Source organism: Crocodylus siamensis, chromosome 11 (assembly GCF_052110815.1).
Source record: "Crocodylus siamensis isolate JL-2025a chromosome 11, ASM5211081v1, whole genome shotgun sequence".
In the NCBI taxonomy this organism is placed as follows: Eukaryota; Metazoa; Chordata; order Crocodylia; family Crocodylidae; genus Crocodylus; species Crocodylus siamensis.
The window spans coordinates 27,234,922-27,248,264 of record NC_143405.1 but is presented as its reverse complement, the minus strand read 5'-3'; the positions used below and the strand labels follow the sequence as shown (position 1 = coordinate 27,248,264).

General features: G+C 47.6%; 1 protein-coding gene across 5 annotated transcripts in view; it reads left to right on the top strand.

Annotated features, from left to right (window-relative positions):
* Nucleotides 1-13,343, top strand: part of RNF123 (ring finger protein 123) — a 126,885-nt gene that overhangs the window by 33,713 nt on the left and 79,829 nt on the right. For all 5 annotated transcript variants that reach the window (XM_090023037.1, XM_090023034.1, XM_090023036.1 and 2 more), the window contains 3 exons: nt 7,997-8,142; nt 8,710-8,793; nt 9,501-9,608. In XM_090023037.1, coding sequence (XP_089879163.1) covers nt 7,997-8,142; nt 8,710-8,793; nt 9,501-9,608 — 338 coding nt within the window. The remainder of the gene's footprint in view (nt 1-7,996; nt 8,143-8,709; nt 8,794-9,500; nt 9,609-13,343) is intronic.

The following is a 13,343-nucleotide window of genomic DNA, read 5'->3' as shown; positions in this document are numbered from 1 at the left end:
GGAAAAAAAAAATATAAAAGCCAATAAAATGTTGGGCACCACTGAGGGAATTGAAAACATCACGATAGTACTACATAAATACCTGGTATGGTCATATTTTGAATACTGTACACAATTCTGGTCTCCACGTGTCCAGAAGGATACAGTGGAATTAGAAAAGGTACAGAGAAGGGCAACCAATATGATCATGGGGATGGAGCCAGCCAGTAATGCCACAAGAAACTGAAAAAGTTAGGGCTCTTTAATTTGCAAAGGAGAAGGGAGTGGGGGAGAATGTAGTAGTGGTCTATAAAAATTATGAAGTGGGGGTGGGGAATAGAGCAAACAGGGAACTTGTTCACTGAGTCCCAGAATAAAACGGTGGGGGCTATAACAGGATCTGTCTCTAAACAGCAGCTGTGGCACTCTCTGGCAACCAGGCCTATTAATCCTGCTTCTCACTTCTGCTCCCACCGGGGTACCTTTCTGTTCTTGTCTGCCACAGCTTTGATGGCAAATAAGATGTAAATTCAGGAGGCTGCCCTTAGAATAAGTCTGTAGATGCCTTATTCCAGGCTGCCTCATTCTGGCTTGAATCTTTTAAACTTTGATTATCAGCAAGTTCTCTCTCCTCAAAATGGCTTTAGCACATTCTCTCTCACTGAACAGGCAGGCTCCATCTCTAGCCTGAGCCTGTTTGTTCAGTTTCTTGGGCAGGCTTGGTCTCTAGCCCTTTCCTTCCCCCTCTCACACTACCTTCCCCAGGTACCCACCACGTCATTCTTCTTCCATCTCAGCCCGCAGAGCTGCTTCTACTGTGATGCTTATTACATAACTCCTTTTCACTCCAGGCTGTGTGCTATTCTGAGGCTCCCTCCCAGAGGCCAGGCTTACATGGCCCTGTGCTGCACCCCTTTATGATCATCTGACCTATAACTGTCACCTGGGTACAAGGGTTCTCCATTTCACTAGTTAGCTGGGTTATTACTTTGGAGCCTGCCTTTGTGGCCTGCGCTTGCAGACTACCTCTTTGCAAGCAGGCTTACAGCTTTACAGTCAGCTTCTGTCTCTAGTAACAGGGGTACCCACTGAACTTAATAGGAAACTGTTATAAACTAAATAACAATTACATTTTGTACACAGTACATAGTTATCTTGTCGAACTTGTTACCACAGGAAATTGTAAAGGCAGATAGCAGCAACCAGGTTAAGAAAGGGATTAAACAAATTAATGGAGGACAGATCCATTGGGAGCTGTTAATTAGAACAGTCAGGTCAGTGGTTATCACCTGTCATCCCTTAACTAAGGATGATGGATGCCAGAGAGGGTATGATAGGGAAATCACTGTAGATATGCTTTACCTCTAAAGCAGCAGTGCTCAGGAGCTGATTGATAACTGTTGAAGTGATCATTTATTGAGATCAGTCATGTCCATCGGGGTTGCACTGAAACATCAGAAGGAATCTGAATCATAGAAAATTAGAGTCAGAAGGGACCTCAGGAGGTCATCTAGTCCAACCCCCTGCTCAATGTACAGTCATTCCTGACTACATCATTCTAGCCAGGGCTTTGTTGAGCTGGCCTTAAGAACCTCTGAGGATGGAGATTCCACCCCCTCTCTAGGTAACCTGTTTCAGTGCTTCACCACCCTCATAGTGAGAGAGTTTTTCCTAATATTCAACATATACTTCCCTTACTACCACTTGAGGCCATTGTTCCTTGTTCTGTCTTCTGCCACCACTGAGAACAGTCTAGCTCCATCCTCTTTGGAACCACCCTTCAGGTAGTTAAAGGCTGCTGTCAAATCCCCCCTCTTCTCTTCTGCAGACTAAATATACCACATTCCTTCAGCCTCACCTCATGAGTCATGTGCCTTGGTCCGATAACCATTTTCATTGCCCTTCACTAAACTGTCTCCAACTTGTCCACATCCTTTCTGTAATGGGGCGGGGGGGTTAGCAAAAGTCCCTCAGGATCATAAACTCTATCATCCTGTGACCACTGTTGCCCAAATTGCCATCCACTTCTACATCTCCCACCAATTCTTCCCTGTTTGTGAGCAGCAGGTCAGAGAGAGCGTGGCCCCTAGTTGGTCTCTCCAGAACTTGCACCAAGAGTTGTCCCCAGTGCTCTCCAAAAAACGTATTGGATTGCCTGTGCACTGCTGTATTGCCCATGGAGCAGATGCCAGGGTGATTGACATCCTCCTTGAGAACCATGGCCTGTGCTCTGGAAACTTCCACAAGTCATCTGAAGAAAGCCTCATCTATCTCATCCTCATGGTCTGATGGTCTATAGTAGGCACCCACCATGACATCTCTCCTTGTTGTTGTCCTTCCCTCTAACCTTAACCCAGAGACTTTCAACAGCCGTCTGCCAAATTTCATACTTGAGCTCTGAGCCATCATACAATTCTTTTATGTACAGTGCAACTCCTCTTCCTCTTCTCCCCTGCCTGTCCTTCCTGAACAGTTTATATCCATCCATGACAGTAATCCAGTCATGCAAGCTGTCCCAGCAAATCACGTCATAGTTCCTGGACTGTGTTGTGAGGACTTACAATTCCTCTTGCTGGTTTCCCAGTCTCTGTGCATTCATGTACAGATACCTGAGGTAACTGGCCAATTGCCCTACTTTCTTGGGAATAATGAGAAGGAAGTCTCCCCTGTTGCCCCCTCTTCCTTGTGCTTCTTCCAGGTCTCTTGCTTCCCCACTTACCTCAGGGCTTTGGTCTCCATCCCTTGGCAAACCTAGTTTAAAACCCTCCTCATTAGGTTAATGAGCCTTTCTGCAAAGATGCTCTTCCCTCTCCATCAGGTGGATCTTGTCTCTTCCTAGCAATCCTTCTTCTTGGAAGGACACCTGGTAGTCGAAGAAGCCAAATCCCTGTTGGTGACACTACCTGCACAGTCATGCTTTGATCTGCAGGATTGTCCAGTCCTGCCTGGGCCCTTCTGGACCAAAAGGATCAAAGAAAACACCACCTGTGCCCCGGTCTCCTTCACTCTTGCACCCGGAGCCCTGGAGTCACTCTTGCTCTAGCAGTATCATTGTTGCCCACATTCATGAGCAGCGTGGGGTAGTAGTCAGAGGGTTGGATGAGTCTCAGTAATCCCGCCATGACATCTCAGCTCCAGGCAAGCAACAGACCTCCCAGGAAAACAGGTCAGGCCAAAGACAGTACAACATCAAATGCCTTCAGACCCATTGACACCACAAAGCCTTCCAAATGCTTCTCAGTAAGAAACTTGCCAATCTTGGGATTAAAAATGATAACACTTGTGTTGAGAAAGATTGACGAGCTCTAAGAGAGACCATCTATGAGGTTTACATGGAATCAGTAGCCTTGTTGCCTAAGACCATCAAGACTGATTTGGCAAAAATAGTTCTGAGATCATCAACATCTTTCCCCCTCAGAAGAGAGAAGCTTTCTGTCACTGACAAAACCATGCTAGGTTCAGTCAGAAGCAGGGAACATTTTGACAGCTTCAAGCTGAAGCCCAAGCTAAAGCCCAGAGGAAGATTCGTGAAATCAAAAATAAATGGGAATAGAAGACAAAAGAAATCAAATAATTTATTACATAAAACTCTTGGTTCAGAAATGATACTTTTATTAGATCAACTGAAAAATTGCAAAAAAAATGCATTGAAAAATTATCTCTGAACCAAGAGTTCTAGAGCTTTGCATTTCTTTTTCTTGATAGCCAACATGACTACCAAATACATCCCTGAAATATGGAAGATGCCTAATCTTAGCCTATTTGGGAATTATAAGCTTCACTATTAAACAACAAAGAGAGATTTCTACACCTCCCTGCCTTTCTGCCATCTGACACCACCAGGGAAGGAATCGTGCCTTATCTGCACAATCAAAGAGCACCTCACACAAAAGAACTCTTATGGACCTAGAGGAACAGAGACCCATCTTCAGCTTCCTCTGTGCAAAATGAAGTTAATTTTTCTACCTATGGGGACTTGTACCATCTCTAATTGTCCCTAAGCCTGAGGAAGAGTACATGGGTTCAAAAGCTTGCAAAGAAAGATAATTTTTTGTGATTTCTTAGTTGGTCTAATAAAAGGTATTATCTCTGAACCAAGAGTTTTAGAGTTTTGCGTTTCTTATTGTCTCGGATCAACGTGGCTACCAAATATATCCCTATAATTTGTTGACAGTAATGACACAAGGAGCTTCTTCAATGCAGTCAAGGTTGTGTATGGACCAAGTTCTTGCGGACTCAGCTCACTTAGAGCTGAAGACAGCAGTACACTCCATGAAGGGAAGCACTTGCCAGTCCACCTACCTCTAAAGAAGTCCACCAGGCAATTAAGACAGATGAAGAACAACAAAGCATCTGGGTGTGATGGTATACCAGCTGAGGGATTTAGAGTTGGTGGGGAAACTATAACCAACAAGCTCCACACAGTTTCTTAAAATCTGGAACACTGAGGAAATTCCCACTGACCTAAGGAATGCCAATATAGTAACAATTTTTAAAAAGGGAGATAGTGACTGGAAACTATCAAAGTATTGCCCTCCTCTCCATTGCTGGAAAGATCGTTGCTTGAATTCTGCTGAACCGGGTGCTCACTCTTGCCAAGGAAATCCTTCCTGAGTTTCAGTGTAGCTTCAGACCATTGAGAGGCACCATGGGCACAATTTTTGCATCCTGGCAGGTCCAGGAAAAATGCCAAGAGCAACACCAGGAGCTGTATGCAGCTTTTATCAATTTGACGAAAGCCTCCAACTCTGTTAACGATGAGGCTCAGTGGAAGATCTTATTGAAGTTTGGCTGCTCAGGAGAATTTATCACCATCCTAAGAATCCTTTGTGGCCAGATGACTGCCTCCATCCTATGTAATGGCTCTCCTATGGAGCCATTTGCCATTCAAACTAGCATCAGGCAGGGCACTGCATGATTGCACCAATTCTGTGTTCCTTCTTGTGGTCATCAAGGTGCTCATCAGTGACTGTCTGCCATATGGCATCAGCATCGAGTACAGGATAGATGGGAATCTTTTCAATCTCTCCTGCTTCCATGGCAAAACCAGTTACTTCAGTCTCTATTGTGGAACTTCAGTATGCCAGTGATTGTTCTGTACTTGCACATACTGAGGAGGATCTACAAATGGACCTTAACTGCTTCTCTCAAGTATACCAGTGCCTGGGACTTATTTTTAACTTTGAGGAAGAAAGGGTGCTTCACCAGCCTACTCCAGGTCCATCAACTCCTCAGGCAAAGATCCTTTTTGATGGACAGGAGCTGAAGAATATTGAACATTTTGCATATCTTGGCAGCCATCTATTAAAGAAGGGCAACATCAACAAGGAGATCCAGCATAGGATCTGATGTGCCAGCTCTGCCTTGGGAAGACTGTATCAATGTGTGTTCAACAATCATAACATCAGGACTTGAACAAAGCTCCTATTATACAAGGCTGTGGTAATCCCAACTCTTCTCTAGGGCTGTGAAGTTTGGGTGACTTATATGGACCACCTGAAAAGCCTGTAACACTTTCACCAGTGCTACCTGCAAAAGATCCTCAGCATAAAATGGGAAGATCGTTGCACAGATGCCAGTGTCCTCACTGACGGTAACACCACCGGTGTGGAAGCATTGATTATTCAATATCAGCTGCAGTGGATAGGACATTGTATGTGCATGCCTAAAGTGCATTTACCAAAACTGGTATATTCCCAACTCAGCCAAGGACAAAGGACATGCAGGGGCCAGAGGAAATGTTTCAAGGACATTTTCTAGGCAAACATTAAGAAGTGTGGTATTGTCATCACAAATTGGGAAAAACTAACCTGGGACAGGGCTGCATGGCAACACCTTGTGAGAGAAGGTACATCTTACTTTAAGGAAAACTGTCTTGCCCTGGAGGCAGAAAAACTACAGAAACAAAAGGAAAGGAAAATGACTGAGAAATCCATGGTCCAACCCTCCCTGTAACCACCATCTGTGGTGTCTGCCAGAGGGTCTGTGGGTCTAAGTTTGTCCTTCTTAGTCAGCAGTGGACTCTCATCTACTGCCCTTTACTAGGGGTTCACTGATAAAGATTTTTTGGGTCGATACCGGTGGCTGATTATTAACGAGCCATATGGGCTGATACCAATCCCAATGCTGATATGCAGCCTGGGAGCTTGGAGAGCAGTGTCTGGCTCATAAGTCTGTTGGGGGAAGGGGTGGGGGGAGGCAGACTGAGGCCCCCACCATGAAGGAGGAGGGGGGCTGGGGCTGGGATAGGCATGGTCCAGCTGGGGCAGGATGGGGCATGGGACAGAACTCCAAGCCACTTGTCCGGAAGCTGTGGGGAGGGAGGAGTGGCTCCCTCAACTGTGCACACCCCTGGGGCAGGCATGGGGACCATGTGCCCCCCAGATCTGTGTGCAGGGTCATGGCAGGCTGCTGCTGCAGGCTTGAGCTGGGGGGTGGTGCCAGGCACTTCCCAGCAGGGGCACTGGGCAGGGGCTGCAGGCAGCAGTGGCATTGGGAGGGGGATATGGGGGCCCACCCTATATCCCCAGTCCTAGAGCCGCCTCTGCTTGCCCTGAGCGCAGCCTGACCCCACAGTGGCAGCCTGCCCTTGTCCTATGTGCAGATCTAGGAGGCACACACCCCCTATGCCTGCCCCAGGGGTGTGCGCAGCAATGGTAGCTGCTCCCCGCTCCTTCCCCATGGTCTTCAGATGAGTGCCTCATGACTAGGTCCCATGCCATGCCTTGGCTGGGCAGCGCCTGCCCCTGCCCTAGCCCCGCTCCCACCCTCACTGTGAGGGCCTCAATCTGCCCTACCCTAGGCCCCTTCCCTCCACTCTGCCCCTCCACCCCAACAGACTTACCAGCCAAATGTTGCTCTCCAAGCTGCCAGGCTGGCTGTGTGATTGCTGTGGCTGCATGCATGCATGCATGCAGCATTTATCTCTGACATTATTGATCTCATGAGCCAAAGAAGGCCAATTGCTGATAATGTTGAATTTCCTCTTATTAATGCTGATACAATATAGACTGATATATCGGTGCACTTCTACCCTTTATGTCACCTGTGGGAGTGATCATCCTTGATCATGAGGGATTGCTGACAATGTGCCTGGATTAGCCCTGCACCGTCAGTTGAGTGTGCAGGGCCGTGCTTTTCAGCTTGTGGGATTCCCCACAGGTCTGGAAATTTGACAGCAGGGGAGTGGCTATCATTGACCCTCTGCCAAATTTTTGGACATGTGGGGAACCTTGCTGGGCAAAATGACACAGCTCTATGGGCCCAATGTGGCCCATGGCATGGGGGTTGAACACCCATGTTCCAAAGCATCTACTACATGTTGCCAGTCAGTGATAAGATACTGGGCTAGAAGGACCGTTGGTATGGCTCAGCATGGCAATGCTTGTTCTTATAAACACGTTCAGTTTGACTGAAAGCTATGGTGTTGATCCTATTGCCAGAGTAGAGGATAGATGCTTCAGGGTGACCTTGAAAAAGGCCAGGCTCGGGGTCACTCAGAGCTTACATTCCAGGTGGTATGGCCCAAATCCAGGTGGTGTTCAGAGGCTGACCATCAGTACCCGACTATAGATCTAGGGGCCTATTTCCAGATCTTGTCCAAATTTGATAGTTTGAATTTATAGGAGGCTGCTGGGTTCACTCATTTATGTGGTATGTATACTTCTGCTCCCCCTAGCTGCAATGGGGAAGTATGGAGGCTTGCATCCCTCTTATCAGTCTGTATTTTCCCAAAATACTAAGTGAACACTTCTCGCTAAGCCTGTGGAAGACATGAGGCTGCACATAAAGCAGAACTGCAGCTGCTAATCAGCTGATGCACTGCGCTGTCAGTCCCTTGTGTGAGGTAGCAAGCCTTGTGAATTGTGTGGGTAAGGAAAGAGCTGTGCTGTGGAGTTGTCTCCCAAGGGAGCATACAGGGAGGCTGTGGGCAGTTGTTTTTCTGAGTTATGCCTGGGGATTGTGCTGTTAGCTATGCCACATTGAGAATCTTTTTGTCTTGGGGGATGGGTTACAGTTGAAGGCAGCCATGGAAATGAAGGTCTGTTACTGGGCAGACCCCCTGAGGAGCCAGAGACCCCTGTCACTGAGAACTCCCTTCTGGAAATTCTGGATGGAATAGTGATGATGTATAACCTCAGTGTCCACCAGCAGCTTGGTAAGGTGAGCAGAACTTATCTGAGGAGAGCTCAGTCCTCCTCCTGTCCTGTTAGCTGGTAAAAGGCAGCCTCCTTACAGCCAACCTGGGCAAGAACTGACCTCTGGCTGAGCTACAGTTCTGTTTCTGTTGTCACTGGATGGGTCACAGCATAAAGGCCCTGGCAGGAGTGACTGGAAGGGATCGCTCCAGTGCTTACCATATGTCTCCAGCATAGACTATATGCTGACCATATATAGCATTAGACTATAGATCCTGTACCAAACATATCTGTCACACTCGGGTGTGGCTTGTGGTTGCTTTGACAGCCATGATGTATTGTCACTTACCAAGCAGCTCTGGCTGGACAGACTTGCTGGAGGCAGCCTTTAGTATCTGCAGTAACAGCTAATCACGGAAGCTTTCTATCTGGTGTCTGAGCAGCCCCACCAAAGGGTGCAGAGTACTGATACTCCACTGTTGGTTTTGGGCAATGCCATTTCCTTGTGATCTGCGTGCTGAACATTTGGCTCTCTCTAAGGTGCCTGGAAATGCCCTAGGCTGATACTACTCTGCTGGGCTTGTGTTTTCAGATGGTGGGTGTGTCAGATGATGTGAATGAATATGCTATGGCACTGAAAGACACGGAGGAGAAGATCAGTCGCTGTCCAAAGAGGGTGAGTGCTCCTGGAGCTTCCTTTTTGGAACTCTTCAGTTAAAGTGAAAGTCTTCGCTGCCTGTATGAGGAGTAGCCAGTAGTGCCTCTTGCCTCCTTATCTGTTAGCAAAGCAAGCTGGGGAGTGACCTTTGCATACTGCAGCTGGTCATTGCTTTTATGCTTTTCCTCATCTCTCACAGAAACACTTGGCCTGATTTTGCTGTCCCTGTGGAGCTTCCCTATTTCTTTGGTATTTGAGAGTAAGGTGCTTCAGGCTTTAGTGGAAGGGCAGCTGGCTGGTGTGTCTTGTAGGACCCAATCAGGAAACGCTCCCAGTGAGTGCTGAGTTTGTCTCCTTTTGCCTGCTACTGCAGTTGGAGACTTAACTTTTTCAGATGAAACCCTCAAAGAGCTTCCTCTGATGGTAGGTGACCCCAAAACATCTGGACACCAAGGTGTTAGTATCCAGCCACCCATGGGTTGGACTGGCAGTTCGTGCTGTTAAGGGCAGCATCCTCCCTAACTGTCCTGTTTCTAGCTCCCATTCCACCCTGCAGAGCAGCTCTATTTGGCAAGGCCAGTAGCTGGTCCTATTAGCTCTTTCCCTAGAGAGAGCAGACATAGAGGGGGGAACCTCTTCTGTACTGTTCATCCAGCTCAAAAAAGCAATGGTACAAATGGGGAAAGTACATCTTCTGCTCCTCACCTCCTCTGCTGTCCTTTCAGAGGAGGGATATCCATGAAGAGCTGCTGAAAAGTCAAAAGGTTTTCTCAGAGAAACTGAACCACCTGAGCCGTCGCCTAGCCTGGATCAACGTCACCATCTATTCCAAGGTAAGAAAGGAGCGTGATGGCAACAGCTACAGGATGACTATAAATGTCAGACCAGCTACGTTGGGAGCCTTTTCCCTGTAGGTGGGATTGCTTCTTGACTATCTTGCCACAAATGTCAACTCCATTGTGAAGTAGGCTTCTCCGTAGAACAGTCTCAGTTGCCTCTGTGTGGCTAGTCAGGAGAGAGCAGGGGAAACCTTCCTGTCCTGGGGTATGTTTGTTAATAATTCAGTCATAACACAGACCAGTTCTGTGTCCTGGCTTGGATACACAGTGTTGTGAATCCTTCCCAGAAGCATCAGCTATAAGATCCAAACAAAAGGGAGGGGATGAAACACTGTTCGAGGCTAGCTGGCTTAAGGCTGTTTATCAGATCTCCTTGTGGGATGCATGTGCAGGAGAAAGGAGAACTGTTAAGTTTCCTGATATTTTCTCCATCTGCCTGCCACTGTGCCCCACTCTACAACGTAAGGGCATGCATGCTAAGGCTACCATTCCAGACATCCTGAGATGCTTCCAGATGAGAAGCTTGACTGTTTTATCACCTCATGTCCTCGCTGTTCTCCCTTTTCAGCGGGGTTTCTCCTTCAGTGAAGGTTTCAGAGCAACTGAACCACCCAGAGTCCCCAGAATTCCAGATGAATAGCCTCAAGTCAGAGTCTGCTATCAAGCACTTTCTAGGGGAAACAATTGGGGAGAAAAACAGACACAACAGCAAGCAAAGACTGACCAGATGACCCAGCAATCTAAAAGGCAGGCTCAGGTGGTTCAGTTTCTCTGAGAAACCGGACCACCTGATATAGCCATTTACCTGTTGCATTTAGCAGCGACCTAGATTCTGTTCATGCAGATGTTCTCTTCTGTATTTTGACAAACCTAGTAGCAGCACAGCACTGATTGCTGTTGTTCCCCTACCTTACCTGTGGCAAGTTAAGATGTGTGACAGGGTAGCCTGTGTAGTTTTAGTAATAGGTTAGGCAAGAATTTGCTTGTGATGGTTGAATAATGGTGATCCTGCTTTAAGCGGGTAGTTGGACTAGCTGACCTCCAGAAGTACTTTTCCAAGATTTTATGCTTCTGCCTCCCTCACCTCACCCATCTGCCACCTGGGGCGTCAAAGATAGGAGCAACTCAGTAGTGGGACTATGTTAAGGAGCTTTTGCTGGGAGCTGGTGATCTGAAGACCAGAAATTCTGGGTGTGTGGTTTGTCCTATCTGTTTGACTTGTGACTGCTTGATAGTGTTTGTGTTTGCAGCTTTGTGGAGTGCTTTGCTTCAAGTGGGGCTGGCTCAATTAATTGAGGAGTGGGGCCAGGAAGGCAGAGCCTAGGCAGCCTTGTAAAAGGCTCCTGCCTCTGGATAAAGGGAAGTAGCTAGATGCCACCCCTAAGAAGAGATGCAGGGTGGTCATGGTGGGTGGCTCCCTTCTGAGAGGGACAGAGAGAGTGATCTGCCACCCTGACCCTCTGGCCCATGAGGTCTGCTGCTTCCCAGGGGCCCATATCTGGGATGTGGCAGAAAGGATTCCTAAATTCATCTGGCCCTCTGACCACTCCCCCATGCTCCTCATCCATACAGGCACGAATGACATGGCTCAGAACAATCCTGGCCAGGTCATGAGTGACTACAAGGCTCTGGAGGCTGGGGTTACAGGGTTGGGGGTGCAGGTAGTTTTCTCCTCTGTCCTCCTGGTTACAGGCCTAGGAGGGATGGATGTATTGAAGAAGGTGAACCAAAGTCTCTGGCAATGGTGCTACCAAGAGGGTTTTGGCTTCCTTGACCACAGCACGCACCTCAGAGAGAGAGGTCTTCTGGGAAGGGACAGTATCCACCTCATGCAGAAGGGGAAGGCTCTTTTCTCAGCCAGGATGGCAGACGTCCTGGACAGGGCTTTAAACTGAGCTTGCTAAGGGATGGGGGAGACAAAAAGTGCAGCAAACCCAGGGGCCAGCAAACAAACCTCCATTACAACAGGAGATAACAGGAAGGACACTACAGCACGAGCTGAGGGAATGGAACTCCCACAATGTGACGGGAAACAGAGGACCTCCAGCGGAGGGCTCAAATGGCTGTACACAAATGCCAGGGGAACAAACAGGAGGAACTAGCCCTCTGGCTTTCCAGAAGGGACTGCGATATCATAGGGGTAACAGAGACCTGGTGGGACTCTACCCATGATTGGACCATAGCTATAGAAGGTTACATCCTGCATGGGAGGGATTATACATAGGGAAAAAGGGTGGAGGTGTAGCTCTATATGTAAAAGAGCAGTAAGTACACTTCCTTGGAAGCTGAAATTGGTACTAAGGAGGGGTGACTTGATACCCTCTGGGTCCAGATATGGGGGTACATGACGAAAGGGACCTAACTGGAGGAATATATTATAGAACTCTGAATCAAGATGAGGAGCTAGATCTGGAATTCTCTAGAGTACTGGACGAGGCCGCAAGAGCACAGGAAATGGTCATCATGGACAACTTTAACTATCCAGACCTCTCCTGGGAAGAACACTCAAGCAGATCTGACTGGTCACGTAGATTCCTGATTTGTATTGATGAGCTGTACCTATCTCAGGAAGTATACAGACTGACCAGAGGAAATGTGCTCCTAGATTTAGTTTTGGCCAAGGGGTATCACCTGGTGAGTGATTGGATGATAGAGGGTAACCTAGGTGACAGTGACCATGTCACTGTTGCTTTCACTGTCCGTCGTAAGGCTGGGAAATCTGTCAGTAAGGGGTACATATTCTTGACTTAAAAAAGCTGACTTCACTAAGCTAAGGACTTTAGTGAGTAATGCCCTATGGGATCATGGACTGTAGGGAAAGAGTATGGATGTAGAGTGGTTGTTCCTCAAGGACACTGTCCTCAGTGCACAGAACTTGTCCATACCTGTACACGTGGGTGACACCGGGGCTGGAAGGCCATCTTGGCTCAATAGAGAAGTTTTAGATCTTCTGAAAAAGAAAAGGGAGGGCTTACCAATGATGGAAACTAGAAATAGGCCCCAAAGAGAACTACATAAGATTGGTCCACACCTGTAGAGGGCAGATTAGAAAAGCAGAGGTGGTGACTGAATTCAAGTTAGCAACTGAAATCAAGGACAATAAGAAATCCTTCTGTAGGTACGTAGGTAAGAAAACTAGTGGCAACGTGGGACCACTGCTCAATGCATCTGGACATCTGATCACTGACACTAAGGACAAAACTGAACTCCTGAATGAGTACTTTGCATCTGTATTCCACCAGTCTAAGAGTGATAGCCTGCTGAATGCAAATATGGTACCAAATAGTCAGTCACCGTAGGGATGATCACCTACCAACAATCATTGTAGAGCTGGTAAAAGAACAGCTAGAGAGGCTGGATATCTATAAGTCAGCAGGACTGGATGAACTTTGAGCATCAAGGACAATAAAAAGTCCTTTTTCAGATATGTGGGGAGCTGGAAGAAAAGCAAGGGCAACATTGGACCCCTGCTGAACCAGATGGGGCAACTGACGCCCAGGAAAAAGCCAACCTATTAAATTGGTACTTTGCGTCAGTCTTTCATCAGTCCCATGGGACGCCCATGCCCACTACAGGACAGGGAGGTCCGGGTGAGGGAGATCCCCTGCCCTCCATCAATGCTGACCTTGTGAAGGAACACCTTGAGAAGCTGGATACTTTCAAGTCAGCCAGCCCTGACAATCTACACCCCAGGATACTCAAGGAGTTGGTGAGCATCATAGCCCAGCC